The following is a 20851-nucleotide window of genomic DNA, read 5'->3' as shown; positions in this document are numbered from 1 at the left end:
CACGCTGCCATCTTGAATTGCTTAGCCAGTAAACAGTTAATTGGTTTACAATTGTTAACGATCTTGAAGACGAAGGAAAAATGATGAGAAATAACAACGTTGCTTAATAGATATAATGGATGTCTAAAGCATCCTTTATATCAACATTATATGTGATCATCCTATATATTCTTCTCAAGAAAGCTTCATTTATATGCCCCCTAACAAATTTCATTTGTCCCTATTTTAACTTATTTGTGATTGGAGGAATTTGAAATTGTGCACTTAATAAATGAAGGAAGGTTTTTCTTGGGTTAAAAAAAAATGCGTGAGTTGAGTTCTGAGGACTCATTAGTATCAGGATATACTTTCAAGTTTAAAAAATGTTTGTAGAAGTACTTGTAGGTCACCCATCACCTAGTAAAACCTTCATATTGGTAGCGGAATAGGTTCTGGACTGAATCTTTACTAACCAAGTCAAATCCTTGTTGGTTAAGTGAAGGAAATTACTGGATATTAGCATTGAGAATGAAAATGGGCTTGGGTGTTGTGACGGGCCCATATTGACATGGACATGACTAATTTTATACATAAACTCGAAGGGATTGATGATTTAGTTTATAGTCTATTTTGTTTTGGACTTAGGTTGATCCTTCGAAGCCCATTGTGGATGAATTACTTATGCATGATTGGAATTTCTCGGGCCAACACGCGTGAGAGGATTGAGTCCTTGTTTTTTCCTTTTCTCCGAAAAAGAACAAATACACTCGCACATGCCTTACCTATGCCTTCCTGTACAGGAAAAGGTGCCATTATTTGGAGTCTACTCTAGTACTTGAAGGATTATCTTATTTAGACATTATCGTTGTTTTTTTAAAAATACTAGCAAAGGTGACCAAACATATATTGATCTTGGTAGAAGATGCTATGACCGCTTAAGCAAAAAGCCTTGAGTTTGGGTTTATGTAAATGTGGGAAACATTTTTGGAAGAGCTACCTTCACTGGGTCCAAAAATACTTGGATCTGACATAGTAGTCATGTAAAAAACATAACACAAATAAGCATGATGTTGTTCTTTATATCAAAATCAGTGCCTATAATTATATGTGTTCTTATGAAAATTACTCCCAAACCAAAAACAATTGAAACTTGAGTGCAATCAAAGTGTAGGTTGTGGAGGTCGTGAAACACACAAGCAAAGAATTGTACGTAATGTAATAATAATTCCAAGTCAAGGTCGCGTGTGATAATTCCAAGTCAAGGTCTCGTGTCACACGCACTTGTCTATTGTTCCTTCTAATAAGTTGCAGCAACACAAACTTACCACACATTCACACACTCATCATCAATCCCTCTTCCTACCACTACTGCTATGACTATTACTATCACTGCCACCATGGCTCTTCCATTTGCGTTTTCTTTGTTTCCCATTTAATTAAGCAAAATGAGCTTAATTAATTTGGTTGCAATCAGTTAATCATTGTACTATATATTTACAAAAAAAAAAACTTTCTTGCCGATAAAATGTGTATCATGACCATATTTTTTATTGTTTTAACTATAAAGTTCTTGCCGGATCTATTTTAAAAACTAAGATTTTCTTAAAAATGGAAGGTGGCTGTTGGAAAATGGGAAAAGAGAACAAATGGGCAAAGAGTGAATGCAATGACGGACACGGGATTAGCAGTAGCATACAATATAAAATAATAAAAATTAAATTAAGATATCATAAAAGATTGCATAAATTTAAGATATCATAAAAGATGATATAAATTTAAGTTACCTAAAAAGATCATACAAATTTAAATTTAATAAGTTAAGAACTTAAAATCTAGTAGACTTAATAGAAATATCAAAGATTTACATTTTTTCAGAACACAAATATGTTTTATTTTGAGTCTAAATGGATAAAAATTATTGAGGCAGTGCGTGAAAATTTTTAAATCAAAATTTTAAAGTTTAATTTTATGGGCCATCTTTTTTTATATATTATATTAATTATTAAACTTAACTTTATTTAATATGAAATTTTTCACATGAGCTCAAGCCCAATTAGGACAATTTAAAAATTTTTAATCCAATTTGTTAACACAGTTAGAAGCATTATCTTAAAAAGTTTTAAAAATGATATTATTAATCGAAATTTATATTAACATATGTCTTAATTAACTAATCCTTTATACCTAATAAATATATTATTTTTATAATATCTTAAAAAGTATATATGTTTGATCCATTGTTTTAGCTCATGTTTTAGTTTAAAAGATTATTAAATAAATTATTCCTATAAAAATAATCAAAAAATTATTTCTTCTTTTTTTGGTATTATCCTCATTTTTTTAGTCAGACTATTATCAACTACAATTTATAATTCGATAGGTCCTTATCCTGAACATAATTAATTGTCCTTTTAAATCCAATACATTTATTTTTTTTTTCTTTCTCAGTTAGTATCTCTTTTTTATTATAGGGGAGATATTATTCTAATTATTTCATGAATTTGCATACGATTAATGGTAGAAATATTGAACCTTTATAATCATTCTTTTCTATGTTATGTAAGAATGATCCCAAATAACATGCGGATAATTAATTGTTAACAAGCATAAAAATGAAGTTTAAACGACAAATTAAATGGTCATTAGAAAACCATATAAAAAATAAAACTTTTCAGGCAATCCTATGGCCATTAAACGTATTTAAAAAAATTCAGTGGGCATTCACTAGCTACCTAATGTGTGCAAGATATTTATGAATTTTTTTTATAATGTGAAAATGCAAATTCACTTCACTTGTCCATGAATATCAGTAGAGAATAACTAGAGATAGGCAAGTGACAGTTGATAATTTTTTTTTTTTTTGGGAAATAAGCTTTTTTGAGTCACAAATTAAATTTTTTTTGGGGTATAAATAAAGATAGTGGGCTCTTTCCTACTAACGGCAATGAGTGCTAATTGTATTCAATGAGAATTGAATTGGGTTGAAGAAGAATCACGGTACCAGCATCAACTTCCAAGCTTTTTGCAATGGCGAGCAAGAGAAGCGCCAAAACAACCACTTCCTTGATCCTTGTCTTTGTCTTAGCGATTTGTACCTTCGTTCCTGTTTTCGCTTCTCTCCCTTCTTCCTTCCCTCACCACCATGGTAATCGCTCTGAGGCCAAGAATAATGTAAGTCACGTTACTCTTTTACCTATTCTAGGCGTATTCTGTCATGAGCAAGCATGCTTGATCTTTAGTATTTCGGAAATTTAGTTTCTGGGTAGTGGGAAAGTAGGAAATGAACTTGCTATTATTGTTGGAATCTAAAATGAATACGCTTTTTATTGAGGAAACCAGACTTGTTTGGCTGCCGCGGTTTGAGGTTTTCTTCTTCATGATTCTTGTTTATTGAGGTTCAGAACCTTAAAACTTCGTCAGTAAAATAAAATTGTAAATGAAGTTTGAAGCTTCTGCTATTACTCAATCATATCTAATCTACCTCCTGCATCTTTTCTCTGGTCAGTTTTTCCTTCATTAGGAAACGATGAGCTATTTCCTCTTTTCGGCTGTGCTGGATCCGTTTCATGGGAATTGTTATCACATTTCACAAACGGCCGTCATGTTGAGATAACTAGAGTTGTAGCTTTTCTTTGTTTTGAGTTGAATTTGATAACTTCTTGACCAATTACACTCTCCTGCAATTGTTATCAGGTCAGCAGGAAGTTTGGGATTAGCAATGATATGTTTTGGAAAGATGGTCATCCCTTCCAGATCATTGGCGGTGACTTGCATTATTTTCGGGTGCTTCCAGAGGTATATATCTCATAGACATCTCTCAGTTTAATAGGAGAATGAGGATCTTTAGCACTGAGCACATCACAAAGAACGGCTATTTGTTTACTTCTGAATCCGATGGAAGCCAATATCCTTTGAAGTCTTTTCTCACCTCAAACTACATTAGAGATAGGTAGTAATTTTGGAAATTAAGGGTATCCATCCCTTTGGCTTCAAGCTCCTTTTAGAGAACTTGAAAAGAGATCCTCATCTCTTTCTTGTTGAAAATGAAGACAGAACAAGGGATTCAGTTACAAAAAGCATTGGCAATGGATACCTTCATGTTGCATAAAACATGTTACCCGCATTCAACATTTTTCTCTCTCACTGCAATTAGGGATAAAACCATGTCAAAATAAGTGATGGCTTGACTGGAAATTTTGTTCTTTTACATTTTATGACTGAGGAATAGCCTTTTTGTAGTTTCTCATCGGACATGATCAATATGATATAAGATTGAGTGAGATATGAGCTATCACCATCTGTTGCAGTCATCCTCATTATGTGAGGATAGTGTAGATTTGACAGATGATTTTTGCCCGATTATTCTAATTAATTTTGTAGTTGGCGAATTCTGTTATTCTCATATGCTATTATATGGTGATATCATATATCTTCTATTTTTGCAGTACTGGGAAAATAGACTGTTAAAAGCCAAGGCATTAGGATTAAATACCATTCAGACATATGTTCCTTGGAATCTGCATGAGCCAAAACCTGGAAAGGTTGATTTTGAGGGAATTGCCAACATTGAATCATTCCTCAAACTTAGTCACAAACTTGGTCTGCTTGTGATGCTTCGAGCGGGACCTTACATATGTGCAGGTAGCTGTAACTTTTAGGGCTATGAATGTACTTTTCCTGTGATCTTGGAGCTTCTCCAGTTTGCCAAAATGAAATTTGCTAATTTGCATGTTTATATTTATGGCTGATACTATTTTCACATTTGATTTATATCTCCCTTAATATGCTAAATGAGGAAAGAGGGCATATGTTTCCTGTTAAGTTTTCATCCTATTGTCTATTCCCTATAGCATGTGAGGTTTTCCTATTATCATCTTTTGGCACAAGTATTTCAATTTCTTATTCCTTATAAATGATTAAGAGAAGAAGAAAAGCATTTTCATTGCAAGTGCTTCTATAATGTGCCTAGAAAATGATGTTATCTTTTGATTTATTATTTCTCCTTGGATTGATTAAAATGAGGATCTTTGCAAGTGGCTTAGCAATGAAATGCACTCATAAGTCATGACCCAGTTGCTTGCTAGTTTTGCCGACACTTGACTATTGATTTATTGCAGAATGGGATTTAGGCGGTTTCCCTGCTTGGTTACTTGCTACGGACCCATCTCCAAAGCTAAGATCGTCTGATCCTACTTTTCTTAAACAGGTATGTTTTTCTTATGGAGTTAAGCCATGAATTCATGTTAGTTATTATTTTCTAGATTTAATATTTTATATGTTTTCAACAGGCATGTTTTTCTTATTCATTTCTTCATTCATTTCATTGGTAAATTTGGAAAGTGCAAACACAACTTTCTGATCCATCTTTCAAAATTTTTTTACTGCATGTCCTTCCTCATTTTCCCCTGTTCTTTTGGTTGACACCTTTTACAACATTTGACGTTGCTTTTCTATCTATACACTTACAGTATAAAATAATCTCTGACATATGAGAAATGCTGAGCCTCTTTTTCCTATCAACGCGTGCACTATGCTATTGCTATTTGTTTACCACATGAAGACTGTGCTGCAATTAAGGTAGCTTGAGGTTAAGGCAGCATGTCAACATGTAATCTTAAGATAAGTGAGCTGGGGTGAGAAAGTTGTGGCAATTGATAAAAGAATTCAATTTTCATTTGGGATGTTGAATGGCATACAATTGGAGATGCTATTTGTGAATTGACACTTCCCATGTCAAGACAGTGCTTGCCTGTTTTGGAGGTGTTGTTAATCTGCATGTGTTTGGTTGGTGTTTGTGAGTGCTGGATGAATATTTATGTCTCTGATTTTATCAACCCAAAGTTTGTATGCTTTGCTTGGGTGATATGCATCTTACCTTAGTCTGTCTGGGTTGGTTGAATTAATAGTGTGACTAAATGCAACCTACCTGGTGAAAACTTGAAATTCCTACTCAAAATAGCATTTAGTTGGTTTGTCTAGTCTTGCTCTATATGAATGTATATATAATGATAGAGAAGAAAATGATGGTGAATGGGAAGAGAATTGTAGGATATTATTAATTATTTGTAAATTAGGGAGTAAACTTAGGAAATATAAAAATTAAGAATTAATTTTATTTTGAATTTAATTACCCTTTTCTTAATTATTTTATTTACTTTTTGTTATTTTATCTTATTTGGATTTATCCCTTGGGCTATTTATAAAGGCTTGAGTTAGTAGGTTCAGGGGAGTCCTTATTGATCATTAAATAAATGTTTCTGATTCCTTGTGTCCACCCACTCTATTTTTTCTTTACCTTTCCCTTCTGCTTTTCTTTCTCCCTCCCCTTCTCTGTATTCATTACTACTGGTCCTTCATCAGTGACAGTAAATGATTTGATCCTTATATTGCACACCACCTTTTATCTTTTAGTTTCAAAATATGGCAAGTGGTTAAACTACACAACTCCCAGCAGTAAGCATTCACCTTTTCTGCAAAAACATGCATTTGGAAGGACCCTGACTTTTGAGGGCTCTGCATACAGCCTTTGCTGTCAGAAGTTTTGTTCACTTAGGTCATATATTAATAGACATTATAAAATTAAAAGGAGAATGTTATTTATGGTTCTGTTGTGATGGTATCTATTTACAGTCTTCTTGTGTCCTTATGCTTGATTATTTCAGCTTGTTCTTATCTTATAGTTCAATTTTTGAAGGTTGACAGATGGTGGGGCAACCTACTTCCAAAATTAGTTCCTCTCCTTTATGACAATGGAGGCCCTATTATAATGGTTCAAGTACGTTGTTTTCTACTTGACCTTCTTTGTTGCATTCATCAGATTGCCACTAGGCACCAAGATGTTTAAAAGCATAAAGCATTTAAGAATATACTGGTCACTGAAACAGAAAGCCTGTGTATTTTAGTCAGAAGTTGGAAGAATTTCCTTTTTTCATGTCATTTTCTCTTAAACTGTACTTATGAATACTCTAATATGCCAGCAATACATGTGAATAGTTGTTTGTTTGCATGCAATATTTTTCTTGTTATTGTGAATTCCTGAACATTAGCATCTTGTTCTTCCTGTTGGACTTCAAAGTTACAATAATTGTGTAAAAGTTTTAAGGAATTCTTTTATTTTTGAGATTTTGACGTCTTCTCTAGGAATCAACTAAAACGTTGTTCATCACAGATTGAAAATGAGTATGGTTCATATGGAAATGACAAAGCGTATCTCCATCACCTGGTCAATTTGGCTAGAGGTCATCTTGGGCATGATGTTATTTTGTAAGAGATTTATGCTTTTGAACTCTATTTTTCATAGTTATTGAACTATAGCGTCTGGGTGGAATATGATGGGAATGTTATAGAAGGAGATGTTAATACTGATTTTATAAACTGTTCTCTTCATATCCAAATGCAAACGGATCACTCTTTTAGCCAATTAATCAGTTGTTTTAATGCTCTAGTGCTGCGTCCTTATCTTAGGAAGAATCCTCAGGATTTATTTTTATTTTTATTTTTTACTATAGGGGCACAGGAAAACCATGCAAAAGAAATGGGTTTTATGCTGTTCTTTGTATGTCTCTTTGTCTATCTCAGCTTAATTTCCCTGTTAAACTGAAAATATGAAGGCAGAGAAAGAGTAAAAGTCAGTCAGTCGTCTTAGGTAAAAATAGAATGAAGAGATGAGAGAATTTCTTGCAATTATGAAGCTGGAGAGACAGAATAGCGAGTGAAAGATGTTAGAAAAATCTTCAAATTCCCGTCCAAAGCACATAATAATTTTGTTATTATTATTCAATAACAAAAATGAAATAATAATTACTAAATTAAAAAATTGTATTATAAATTTCCTTGTTTCACTTTCCTTCAGTTTTCACAATTATACCCTTCAGACATTATCAGCTGCTTCTTTTTGCTAGAGCCTTCAGTTCTGAATAGTTGTTTTATGGGCATCTTCATTTTTCATGTTTGTTATAGAAATACGTGTCAATGCATATTTTTTAGGTGATAATAAGAGGAGTCTCTTGCCTCTCTTAACTGTGGCATAATGGTTCATGCATGGCTGTCTATGGCTTGCAACTCTAGACAGGCTTTCAACAATTGCTTTAAGATGGTTTTGAGATGGTGTTCACTGTTCAATGAGTGACATAGCGTTCGGAATAATGTATCATTAACAATCCCGCACCAGATTGAAACTTTAAAAATGATCTAAAATCTTGTTTCTGTGAATCTTAATTGCACGTATTCATTGGTAGCACTCAGGATTAACACATTTTTCTTCTGAATGTTTATTTTCCTCCTTCTCTATAAAAATTTGTGTTCCACTGATTTCAGATACACTACAGATGGAGGATCTAGGGAAAATCTTGAGAAAGGAACTATTCGTGGGGATGCTGTCTTTTCAGGTATAAGCTCATATATTATAAAAGATGTTACTTTCAAGATTTTGTGGACATTTTTTCATTCATCTCTCTTCCCCCTCCCTCTTGTGTATATTCACATCTTGGCTCCTGTCATTCCCTGTCCACTCTTCCAACTTTTACCTGTTAGCAGGCATATCAACTGATACCCACAGAATCTGCATTAGATATGTTGCAAACAATCTAATATATATGCTCTTTTTGTAGCTGTTGACTTTAGTACTGGAGATGACCCTTGGCCTATATTCAAGCTACAAAAGGAGTTCAATGCCCCTGGAAAATCACCGCCACTCTCAGCGTATGTGCGTCTCATGCCTTTTATAGACACATGACAATAGTTACTAACACCTAAGAAACAACTGCCATTGACTATAACTAACTTCCATAACCCTATAACCACATTGACTACCGTTTCTTGTTCATTTGACTATTATCGTATCAATACTCCATCCCCCATGACCCTTGCCCTCAAGGTTCAAGGACAAGAAATTGTAATACATTCATTAAAATCATACTGGACACAAGTAGCATCTTCATCATCTTCCCTCTATACCACGTCAAAAGAAGAATTTGAGTAGGATTGCATTGCTCACACTTTAGCCATTGCATTCCAAATGCCTTGTCACACAAATGTAAGAGAATAAAAAGGCCTGTATTGATTTTCCTTCCTGGCAACTCTCCTGCGGACACTTTGCAGACTTCTTGAGTGGTCTTCTTATTCCCATCAGCTGCTATTGCCTTTTCCTCCATTGGGCAGTCTAATTTCTTGACCAATTGAGAGTCAGGCAATTCATGGGAACGTTGTTCTTTTTCAAGCCTATGTTTGTCCCTAACTTTTTTCTGATCATTACTCACTGCACAGCTGGTGAATGTCTTGTTAATTTCTGGATTTTCATGTTGGGGCGCCTTTTCCTCCCAAGAACCCATTCTTGGTACATTCTCCCCTTCTTCCCCCCACCCAAAAAAAAAAAAAAATATCTTGTTGATGAGTGCAAGGTAAATTCTTGGATTTTCATGCTGGTTGCACGCCTCATCAGTGGGATCATTTGTCTTGACATTCCCACTGCTGATTCTTTCATATCTTACAGCTTCTGTTCTAATCTTTACAATCTTTGCTCTCTAAGATTTGTAGTTTCAGGATGGTGGATCATAGCTTTGATACATTTGTTATGGAAGGAGATAAGAGGAGAAGATAGGAGAGAGAGGGAGAAGGAAAAGGAGAGGGCGTAGAGTAACAGAAACAAAACTTCAGTACTGTTTTACGCCAAAAGCCTGTATCAGAAAAGGACCCCCCATGCCTTTTATAGACACAAGGCAATGGTCACTAAGACCTAATGACCAACTGCCATAGACTAACTAACAGCCACAACCCCTATACCTTGGCTACCATTTCTTATTTATTTTATTATTATAATGTCATGTTATTTATTGGATGCTAAATACTGATAGTGCTTATCATGTCAGTGAATTCTATACAGGATGGCTTACACACTGGGGAGAGAACATAGCTAAGACTGATGCTGATTTTACAGCTGCTGCTCTCAAAAAAATTTTGCAAAGGAATGGTTCTGCAGTTCTCTATGTATGTCTCAACTTCCACCTTTTAGCTGTTACGGATATAACATTTAAATAATACTTTTGGCATGGCTGTTTTAATTTAGATGGTACATGGCGGGACAAACTTTGGATTCTACAATGGAGCAAATACTGGTCAAGATGAGGCTGACTACAAGGCTGACATCACTTCTTATGATTATGTCAGAAATCTTTGGACTGATCAATTCACATTGTATTGATTTTTGGTCTGCATATTATAATTTATTTGCCATGCCATCTTGTCCAGGATGCACCAATCAGGGAATCTGGAGATGTGGACAATGCGAAGTTCAATGGTGAGGATGTTAGTTTTCTACTTATTTTCAGGCTATCATTTATGCACTTTTTTAGTAAGCTAATTCTTTTTGTGACTACATGTCAAATGCAAACCTGAAGAATATGCGAAGAGAACAATATTTATTGAATCAAATATAGGCTAGATGTCCAGGCAACCCTACTTGGATTTCTGGATTAGTCCTGTAATTTATACCCAGTTCAGGGCATTTCAATGTGGTACATGCTTATGCAAGAGAAAGGACTCCTTGTCTTTCCCCCATGTAGTCTAAGACTTATAGATGTCATGCAACATTTTATTGTTACTTAGTATTAGTACAAGGATCTAATTGAGTCAACTGGTATTTTAAATAGATTGCATTGCAATGTAGTAGATCACGTCAATGAATGGTGATCCTTTTAGTTTTGCTATCTATTCGTTAGTGACAATATCATGCAGTGAACATGAGATCAGTATGAGCAAATGCATATCAGCCACATGGCACCTAATGAATGAAACTGGATTATTATGAATTATATTTATGAGAAACTTTGCGATACAACAATTTTTTGTTTTTTTCATTTTGTACTGGCTCAATTATGATGTATTTGCTGACATTTAATTATTTTCATGGTTTTTCTAATGATATTTTTACCCTAACTTTTCATAACTCTGTTATCCAAGCCATCATCCAAAGAAGATAATAAATTCGAGCTTGCTGTATATATTTCAGCTCTTCGGAAAGTTATAGCACAATATAGTTCAGCCCCTCTTCCATCAGTTCCTTCAGATAATGGAAAGGCAGGATATGGACCAATTCACTTACAAAAAAAAGCTTTCTTGTTTGACATGCTTGATTTAGCCAATCCCACCAACGTGACTGAATCTGAAAACCCATTGTCAATGGAGTCTCTTGGCCAGGTATGTGAGAGCTGTTCAAAATGATGCAATTGCTAAAAATATATTATTGAAACTGAATTACCTTGAATCCAGATGTTCGGGTTTTTGTTATATATGTCGGAATACACTGCTAAAGGAGGCAGAAGCAATTTATTCATACCTAAGGTGTTGGTTGTCTTCTTTCAGTAATTCTTAGTCTTGTTTTCTAATTATGCCTTTATTTTCATTAGTAATAGAGACAATGAAATCAATATTGGATCTCAGGTAAAGGTTATATGATTATATCCTTTCATTTTCTCTTTAAAAGCAAGATAGTTTACAGAATGTCTCATCTATACTTGTGTAAAGCTTATTAGGAATGTACAGGTGCATGACAGAGCTCAAGTATTTATCTCATGTCCTTCCAAAGAAAGTGGTCCATGGCCAACTTATGTCGGTGCCTTGGAGAGACAGATGAATAACAATCTCAGCCTTCCTGAAACTAAATGTCTTTCTAACATCAACTTATATATATTGGTATCTGCATCCTCCTCCTGGTTAATTTACTTTATTTATGCACAGAGTAACAGGGGAAACATTTTGGACTTTTGAGCTGCGTATACCAAGTTTAATTTACAATTTTTCTGTTTGTTAAATCAAATTCACCTGCTAGGTTATGAATCCATTGTTTCCGGGTCAGCTCCACCCTTTTGTGGATTAAGGAAGTGGCAGTGGATCATGAAGGTTCTTCGCACTTTTAACATGAGCTTGAATAGTCCTTCAATTAATATATAATTACTGGAATTGGAAGATCTGCCATCGATTTATATTTTCTCTTATGAGTTAATGTATAAAACATAAAAGCATAAACACTTAGTGACATGTATTAGAATTAAATCCCATGCAAACTTTGTGAAGTCGCTGGAGTAAAATATTTTACTTTATAGCCTAGTCAATTTCGGGAATTAGTTGTTGACCTGGCTTATTTTCAAGGGTTCATATAAGCTTGAATACATATTTGATTAATTCCTCAACATATGATTATGGAAGGCAAAGCAATAGTAAATATCAACATTGCAAGGACACACCTATAAACAGTGTTTACTTACTGTCGTTAACATTGTTTGGAAAATTGAATTAAATGTTTTTCTTCCCCTCTTTTATAGGTTGAAAACATGGGTCATGTAAATTATGGTCCTTTCATCTTTGACAGAAAGGTAAAGGTTATTTGAAGATACAACAATTAAAACTTTGATTGTTCTCGGCTGATTTTTTTTGAACTTCTACACAGGGCATTCTGTCTTCTGTTTATCTTGATGGGGAAATTTTACATGGTTGGAGAATGCTCCCGATTCCTCTTCACAACCTGAATGAAGTTCCAACTTTCAATCCAATAATGCAGGCTGCTTTTTCAACATTCAATAGAATGTTGATGCATCGCAAAGAGTTAATATACAAGTCTGGTAAGTACTAAGATGTTCATTTTTCTGAATATTGAACTCAAGTATCACTTCTTAGGGTTGTAATATCAAATCTGTAACCAAGGCTATTCTTTTGGCAGAGAATACTTCGCATGCACCTGCTATCTATTCTGGTCATTTCTCAATTGATAAATCGAAACTCATCAAGGATACATTCATATCATTTAACAACTGGGGCAAAGGCATTGCATTTGTCAATGAATTTAATTTAGGGAGATATTGGCCGGTAAAATAGCTTCTCTTGTCTCTTGGACGTGTTTTGTTTGTGATTAGATCACATGGCTGTATAGTTTGTTCTCTATATTTATGGTTGTTTTTTCTCTTAAAGTATTAACACATAGTTTTTTAATAGTTGAGAGGACCTCAGTGCAACCTCTATGTTCCAGCACCGCTCCTCAAGCAAGGGGATAATATCCTGGTATGACCAAGCAGGAACTATTAATTGTCTTTAATATCGAGATGTTCACCCTGGGTTAATTCATTTGAGACCAGAATTATTTTACAAATTAATAATTGAGTATTTTATGGAAATTCACTTGTCTTTCTTGAATTTAGCTTGAAGTCTTACTTTTGTAAATTGATGCACAGGTTATACTTGAGTTGGAATCTCCAAACCCTGAACTTGTGGTACACTCGGTCAATGAGCCAGACTTCACTTGTGCCTCGACCCTCAAGTGAGAGGAAAGTACCAATATGGGTCCAAAGTTAATGTGAGGGAGCTATTTAGTTCAGATAAACAAATATCACATTGGATAAGTTGAAATTATGTGTGTAATAAATGGAGGGTAATATCTTTGAAAAGGATCTCAATTCTTCCATTGTTATATTGTTGCACAAAACAGCATTTATGAACTCCTGAAACAATAGTGTGGTACAATCTTTGTATAATAACGACACATTCCTGATTGTTCTGATCTACGGACATCACTTTGGAAAAGCCTTGGTTTGTAAAATTTTGCGTATTTCGTGAAGCCTGTATCTTTGAAAAAGATCTCCATTCTTCCATTTCGTTGTTGCATACAGAAGTAATATTTATATACTCATGAAGCTATCCTGTAATACAATCTTACAAGAACAGATATTGCTAATTATCATTAACCTGGAATCCTTCATGTACAGTTTGAATGAGGAAAAAAGTGACTTGTTTCTCCATGTTGGTAACGAAACATACTTCACAACAATGTATTGATAATTTGCTGAGGCAAGCCAATAGCATGTGTCAAGAAAATGATCCCATGTAATTGCTAGTGAAAACATAAAAGCAGCTTACATTCTGCCTGCACAGAGGATGTGTCAAACAATACCCTTTTTTTTTTTTAACCATAAGTCAAACAATACCTTTTAAATACAACACGACGGAGCAGAGATTTAAAAATAAGATCTCCTGGTGCCCTTACTACTTTCAGCTGTTTATAAACTAGAAAACAATCAAAACCCCTAAATTTCTTAGAGGAAGAAAACAATGTTCCCCCTGAGTGCTTATTGCATCACTACCCATTCAGACTACAACAGCAAATACAATACAACATCTCTGTTCCCATAAAACTCCAGGAACAGGCAACTAAGCTACATAATTTTTCCAGCAGACAAAACATCAGCTTCCACCAAAAGAGAGACAAAATTGTAGATATCATTTCGGAGTGCTTTGAGAAACATCTTTCTGGTCCTGTTTTGACCCTGCTATAGCTGCAGTTGCTGCTGCAGTCATGGCGGCAGCGGCTACACCCATCTTAGCACCACCTGCAGCCTTCATTACCCCTGCTATTTTAGCAAAAGCTGCTACACCTCCCACAAGTATAGCCCTCAATGCAACCGTTGGTTTTACTGCCATACCTCCAAGACTACCTGCAATTTCAAGACTCATCAAATGAAGTCCAGCATCCAAACCATCTGAATGCAACAGATCCATTGCCATTTCTTATAACCAGCAACATCTACAATCTAATAGCATTGTATAGCCCTCGAATACTTAAATTGTTGAAAGACTCTTAAATAAGCTCAGTTTTTTGGGGGAAATTGGCAGTAAAGTCCTATGTTTATAGGTATAGAAATCAACCAAAAAATTTCTCTAAAATTCTTGATTTGCTATACAAACCTCAAAAGAAAGCGTGAGATTTATCCCCTGCACTCTCCCCCCTCCCCAAAAAAAAGGAAAAAAAAAACACTGTAACCAGAGATGATGTAGCTCACTAGAAAATATCCTTTTAGTTGATTTGGAATTCGAAGCAAAGATTACATACTTTTATTGGGCAAAAAGGGTGTTCAAGAATTTTATCAAAAGAAAGAAAGAGGGACGCATGATGTAATAGACCAATTAGAGTATTATGGAGCTTTCTATGGTATATATTCTAACCAAACAATTTACATCATCCACTCCAATTGAGCTTGTGCACAATGATCGAAATAAAAGCAGACCTAAACCAAAAAGAAACTCACAGAAGAACTATCCTCTTGACAAGGTGGTGGTCATAATATTTTCTAAATACAGAGGTTTGAAATATTTGTCTTCAATATCTGTAAATTTTGAAGAACAAAATTTTCAACAAAGATTTCAGTTTTCTACTGACTATGCCAATAGAATGGGTGCTTTAAAATTCCAGGGTTTACCAGCATGTAAATAAACCGGTAACCTTTGGGTTGAAAGAATGAACTATGAAAGGTTGCAGTGAAAATATGAACTTTTTCAAATTAATATTTCCAAATATCAGGACCTTGTGTAATCTGGGATATAGGCCCTTATCTTCCTTAAAATCTTGAGACTACATTCAATGAGCTATGACATCCACCCCTACGGTTAAAGTTACCCTGAATTTGATCTCTTTGAAGTTACCCAATAATGTCTTATCATCATAACTTCGCAGTCCAATGTTTAAGGTTCAAACGCCTCAGGAACCAAGCTATTTGGTGGGGCCTATAGGTCAGAGACCGCTTCAGATAAAATTTATGTCATTTCCATACTTCTGGGATATAGAAACTTTTGCAAATGTCTCACTTCTTCTGAGAGCTTTTGCAAATAAAGGGATCTGATTCTCCTTAAACTCATTCATTGGTCAATGGTGATTGACCGTGGATAATCGTTAGCCCAATGTTTGAGAACATGCCAATCTTATGGATGAAATGAAGGAACAACCCCTCATAAATCTGCTAGTAGCATGTCTGCAGTCTCGAAAATTCTAGGGAGGAAGATTTTACATATCATTTGGCACGAAGTGGAAGATCGAGCAGCTTAAACTGCTCCTGACTGTATTATAGATTGATGGCACTCAAATGTACATAAGCAGTTGTCAGATTTTACCTCTCAAGAGAAAAGAACCACTAACAAACTTCATAAAATAGCTCAAAACATAGAATCAAAAACAAAAATTTCCCCCACTGCATATGTCTCTCCTGATTAAATTCTCAAACAAATATTTTATTCTCTTAACTTGTTTTCATTCTTAGCCAAAGAATGGGACCATTCTCAAAGAAAAATTACAAGGAAAGAAAACTAGGGTGGGTATATTACACAGCAATGTCCAGTTTCAGAATTCAGAAGCAAAAAAGCATACCAATTCAATACGGAAAGTGCAGCAGAATAGCGCAGAAAATGGGAATTAAACCTGAGACGCAGCGAAAAAAGAAGATTTTTCAAGGATTGAAGGTTTGTGATAAGAGAACTAAATTGGAAGGGCCAATGAGACAGGAAGCCGCGAATTTAAGGCACGCCGATCCTTCCTTCTTCCTCGGAGCGAGAAATAAGGTTAGAAGTTGTCCAGGGATCGGACTCCATGCGGCATTGCGGCTTCATCTCACGACGTCGTTCTACCACCTTCTTCAACCATGCCTGATTTGGTTTGATTTTTAAAAAATTATTTTTTTATGTAAAAATATAAAATATTTTTAATTAAATCTTATTTTTTAATAAGATAGTTATTTACTTGTAAATTAATCTTATTTTTTTATATTTATTTTTATTAAACACCTTATAAAATATATAAAATTTCTATTAATAAGAGCACTTTAAAAAAATAATGATTACATCTTAAAAGATTAAAAATATTTTATATTTTTTAACATTTAACTTTTTAAAAAATATCTTATATTTTTGAACGGAGGAAGTATACCAAACCAAATCAATTAATTTATTATAATTTGGGATCTATTTAATTTTTTTAATCAATTTGGTTTGATTTGATTTAGTTTTAGATTAAGTTTAAATTTTTTTAATGAAATATTTCTCTTAATCATTAATATATATTGATGCTCATTGACAATTTTTAAATATTAATTGTTATTTATAATAAAAAAACTCTTGAATACAAAAAATATTTCTTAATAATTAATTAACATATTTAACTATAAAAATTAATGCATTATCTTTAAAATACTTAATTATAGAATTTAACAATTATCTTAAACAATTATCAATAATATTTAGTTAAGTTTAACTTATTTTTATTAATGATTTATAAATTATTAAACTTAAAAAAGGTAATTTTTTTGACAAATTTATAAAAATATACATAATAAAAATAATGAGACTTGATTTGGTTTGATTCAAGTTTTTAGAAACAAAGACTTGAACCAAACCTCATTTATAATCAATTTTAGTTAGTTTATATCAATTTAGTTTCATTTCATTTGGCATAATCGATTTGAGTTAATTTTAAATATCCTTGTATGGAGTCAACCCAGGGAATTCGCCTACCGCAAGATCGGGTTAAGAGAATGATTTCATTCCTACCTTCGAAAGCGGTTACTTCCTCAACCGACTAAAGGTATAAGGGCGATGAAAGCATTTTCTAGACATCATGTGGAGAATCATTAGACGCTTTCGTTCTTCTCGTGATCGGAGTGCCGAGGGGAAATTCCTCAACTTCACAGAAAGAGAATCCTCATTCTTTGAAGATGTATTAATGTGAAGAGAGTCCCCAGAAGAAGCCAATGAAGAGGGTGATGCTGAGGTTGACGACAGAGGCAGCCTGGTTTTCAAATCTGCCCTAGTATTGAGTTCAGTTTCTTGCTTCCCTTCTGTGCTTGCCTTAACCTAGTGCTACGTCCTATTCTAACTCTTTGCCATACCATTGCTCATGGAATTGTTGAATTGATTTCCTTCTTATTAGTTCCAGGGAGAGAAGAGAGAGAGGTGTAACTCAGCCCTGAAGCCTTTCATTAGGTTGACTTTGCTTTCTTCTTAGTCTTCTGTCTAGTGGTGGAAGGCATGTCTGGGAATCAATCCTCGTATAATAGGGAAGCCGGCCTTTCTTCTTTCCTTCAAGTGGTGAAATGCCTATCATAATTGCTGTTGCAGGAGCGATGTCAAAGTCAAGCCCATGATACAACATTTTGAAGTAAGAAAGCAGTTGATAACAAAAAGTTAACCCCCGGCCGGACTTGGTAGGGTAGGAGCCGAATAGAAGGCATAAAGTCAGAGAAATGAGCAGGTAAAGAATAAAGAGATTGAAAAGATGAGATTCATGTATTGACGTAATCTAGTAGACCCTTAAAGAACATCCAAACCTAGAAACAAGAGCATGCCCATCAAACTAAAAGAATTGATGAATAGGAGGTGGGCTAAGCCCGAATAGCTTCCTCAAAAGCATGATGTAGCGACTTACTATGAATAATGCGAGCTAGCATTTGGGGCTAATGTCTATAGATGTGATACCTCCTGGTTAGAGATTAAGAATTGTTGTTATTGGATCTGATAATAAATGTATGCTTAGTAAGGGGCTGCACTTGCTTGCTTTTAGTATTAAATTCCTCTTCCACCCGAGCATTTATTGCTTTCTTTCTTGACGAAGGAATTGATAGAGGCGAAGAAAAAGAAGTGAAATCTTGACCAGTTCGTATAGAAGTCAAGGGAAGAGTTTCAAGGAACCAGCTCCTGGGGACTTCTATTAAGAACGGCTTTAGGTCTTAGTATGTGGTACAGCATATAGAGTCATGAGACGCTCTACTTCCTCTTGTTCGGTTATCAATTCGCTGGCTGTTTCGGGGGAAAGGGCTTGCCCAGATGCTTTACGAGACTGAAAGCTTCATTTTGTGTTCAGTTGCGTTATCTACCGCAAAGAAGGACTCCCCTTTTCTATTAGAACAGTGTTAGTTTGCTATTACTGCCAGTCAAGCCGATGAGAATTCTATTTTAATATTGCTATATGCGCCACTAGAGCTTTGATCATATTCTTTGAGCCGAGTCGATGAGTTTGAATATTCATTCGTGTACATATGCCATGTAGATTGAAAAGGGAGAAGCCCTCACTGACGGAGTATAAATAGCACACTAGATGGATCATTCAATAGAAAGCTAAAGGCGAAGAGTTAACACCTCTAAAAGGTTAGGTGAGAGAAAGCATCCTTTGTTGATACCTAGTGTACACTGCCACATACTGAAATGGATTAATAAACATTGCTTTGTTCACTACGAATAATTCGATCTTGAGAAAGAAGGCCTTGTGGGGAATCTCCAGCAGCGCCAAAGAAGGAAGATGGAAAGTCATCTTTGTAGACTCACACCACTCACTTATAGGTTTATACACAAGGGGGTTGTATTGAAGGGCCATAAGCTTTGAATCAGTATGCGTTAGTTCCAATCCGAATCTCGTTGTTTAGGTATCGAGATGATATTCAGGAGACAAAAGAGAAAAGCTGATAGAAATGCTGATTATAATGGAGATACTAATTCTTTAATAAAGACTTGTGCCCATTGTCCAAGATTCCTTTATAGGACTTTCTTTTTCTTCTTCTTGACTTGACTCAACAACCCTCCCATTTAGGACAAAACTCTAAAGGTCTCTCTGAAGATTCAAAATATAGAAGAGCGACTGCCAATCAAGACAATATTGAAGCACATGCCTTAGGACCGATCCTAGTGAAATAGGAAAATAAATCCGCACACTACTAAGTTTCCTTCATCGATCGGAACAAAACTAGCAAAAGAAACTTTAAGGGAGCTGCACTATACATAATACAAAGGGACCCAAGTTCTACCCGAATGATGCGATCACCAACTTCTAGTACCCAAGCTATGTGATCAATAACTATTCCCCTAAAGGCGAATCCCTCAGGGCGCCCTAAGCAACCAAAGGGTAGAGAAAATGAAGAATAAGGGTAATCTACACATATGGCTATACCACCAAAAGGAAAAAGAGGACTAATTGATACCAATAGCAAGATACACATCTTTTAAGACTCTGAGGGGTGAGAATAGTTGAAGATCAGAAGATTGGCTTTAATAGATTAAGTGCAAACTTTTATTTATATATTTTATATGAGTAAGCCCCTTCCCTTAGAAACAGATTTAATATTATATTTTTTTATTAGAGACGCTGAATTACATGCCACTATATACAACTTCATAAGTTATAACAAATTTTCCTAAGACTAAATTTTAGTCTTTTAACTTCATATAAAATTTTAATATAATTATTTAATTTTTAATTTTTTTAAATTTTTTAATTTTAACATTATTAATTTTAAATAATTATTTTTTGTATTAATTATTTTTATTTCTTAAAAAATTAAACTTAATATGTTAACATTTAAAGATATTTTATTAATATTTAAAAGTTAAATGAATAATTTTTTTATGATGAAAATGGCAATATTAGAATTAAATAATTGAAAGAACATTTTATAAAATTAATGGATCAAAATAAAATTTTATATAAAATTAAAAAAGTAAAAGTATATTTAGCCTCTTTCTAAACATGTTTCATGCTGGTAAATAATAGTAAAGAGGTAGTATAATCAAGTCTTTTATTTTTAAAAAATTAATCATTTAATCTTTATAATTTTAATTTAATAATAACTACTAAATTTTAACTAACTGTAATTTAGTCATTGTAATTTTAGTTTAATTATAACTCAATAATTGAATTATGACTCACCATAACTCAATTTATATAATTTTAGTCATTTGAAATATTAATCTTTATAGCTTGAAAATAAAACTTTAAAAATTAAAATTATGCTCACGTTTAGGTACTCATTTTAAATTCTTTTATTTTATTTTAAAATTAATAGAATTGATAAATTGGTAATATATATATATATATATATATCACAATTAAGTAAAAGAATCCATGTGTTCCTATGAAATTTAAGATTATATATTTTTTAATTTTACAAAATTAAAATATTAACCTTTAATGGTTACTGTTCCTTCATTCTGCTAAACAAATTATTACGTTTTAGACTACATTTTAAAATAAAATAATTATTATATTATATGGTATTATAAATTTATATTTTTTTTTCCA

The 20851-nt window shown here is 33.9% G+C and overlaps 2 protein-coding genes across 4 annotated transcripts; one reads left to right on the top strand and one right to left on the bottom strand.

The window, feature by feature from the left end:
- Nucleotides 1–2932: 2932 nt before the first annotated feature.
- LOC129288419 (beta-galactosidase 17) lies at nt 2933–13548 on the top strand. Of its 2 annotated transcripts, none has more exons than XM_054924973.1 (19): nt 2933–3150; nt 3673–3774; nt 4425–4620; nt 5097–5185; nt 6674–6754; nt 7148–7242; nt 8296–8366; nt 8589–8679; nt 9846–9963; nt 10043–10138; nt 10225–10273; nt 10985–11172; nt 11245–11316; nt 11518–11667; nt 12297–12347; nt 12422–12593; nt 12692–12837; nt 12964–13029; nt 13200–13548. In XM_054924973.1, the coding sequence occupies exons 1-19, from the start codon at nt 3007–3009 to the stop codon at nt 13287–13289; spliced, it is 2067 nt and encodes a 688-aa protein (XP_054780948.1). In that variant the 5' UTR covers nt 2933–3006; the 3' UTR covers nt 13290–13548. The 2 variants fall into 2 exon arrangements, with proteins under 2 accessions (XP_054780948.1, XP_054780947.1); XM_054924972.1 differs by having other exon boundaries at nt 11500–11667.
- A 354-nt stretch (nt 13549–13902) lies between these two features.
- Nucleotides 13903–16398, bottom strand: LOC129288420 (uncharacterized). Of its 2 annotated transcripts, none has more exons than XM_054924974.1 (2): nt 16160–16398; nt 13903–14456 (listed from the first exon to the last, which is right to left on the bottom strand). In XM_054924974.1, the coding sequence occupies exon 2, from the start codon at nt 14440–14442 to the stop codon at nt 14242–14244; it is 201 nt and encodes a 66-aa protein (XP_054780949.1). In that variant the 5' UTR covers nt 14443–14456; nt 16160–16398; the 3' UTR covers nt 13903–14241. The 2 variants fall into 2 exon arrangements, with proteins under 2 accessions (XP_054780949.1, XP_054780950.1); XM_054924975.1 differs by having other exon boundaries at nt 16211–16398.
- Nucleotides 16399–20851: the final 4453 nt, after the last annotated feature.

The sequence above is a fragment of the Prosopis cineraria genome, unplaced genomic scaffold, assembly GCF_029017545.1.
Source record: "Prosopis cineraria cultivar Desert tree isolate PC_DT_omini unplaced genomic scaffold, ASM2901754v1 PC12, whole genome shotgun sequence".
NCBI classification, from domain to species: domain Eukaryota; kingdom Viridiplantae; phylum Streptophyta; class Magnoliopsida; order Fabales; family Fabaceae; genus Prosopis; species Prosopis cineraria.
The sequence above is the reverse complement of the archived record's forward strand: the minus strand, read 5'-3'. Positions and strand labels throughout refer to the sequence as shown.

What these genes read in the sequence shown, in the direction of transcription:
- LOC129288419 (XM_054924972.1), top strand. Translation starts at nt 3,007, where the DNA reads ATGGCGAGCAAGAGAAGCGCCAAAACAACCACTTCCTTGATCCTTGTC. An exon ending in ATTTTCGGGTGCTTCCAGAG is followed by an intron (nt 3,775 to 4,424) that starts GTATATATCTCA and finishes CTATTTTTGCAG; the next exon opens with TACTGGGAAAATAGACTGTT. An exon ending in AGAGTTAATATACAAGTCTG is followed by an intron (nt 12,594 to 12,691) that starts GTAAGTACTAAG and finishes TTCTTTTGGCAG; the next exon opens with AGAATACTTCGCATGCACCT.
- LOC129288420 (XM_054924974.1), bottom strand. Translation starts at nt 14,442, where the DNA reads ATGGCAGTAAAACCAACGGTTGCATTGAGGGCTATACTTGTGGGAGGT.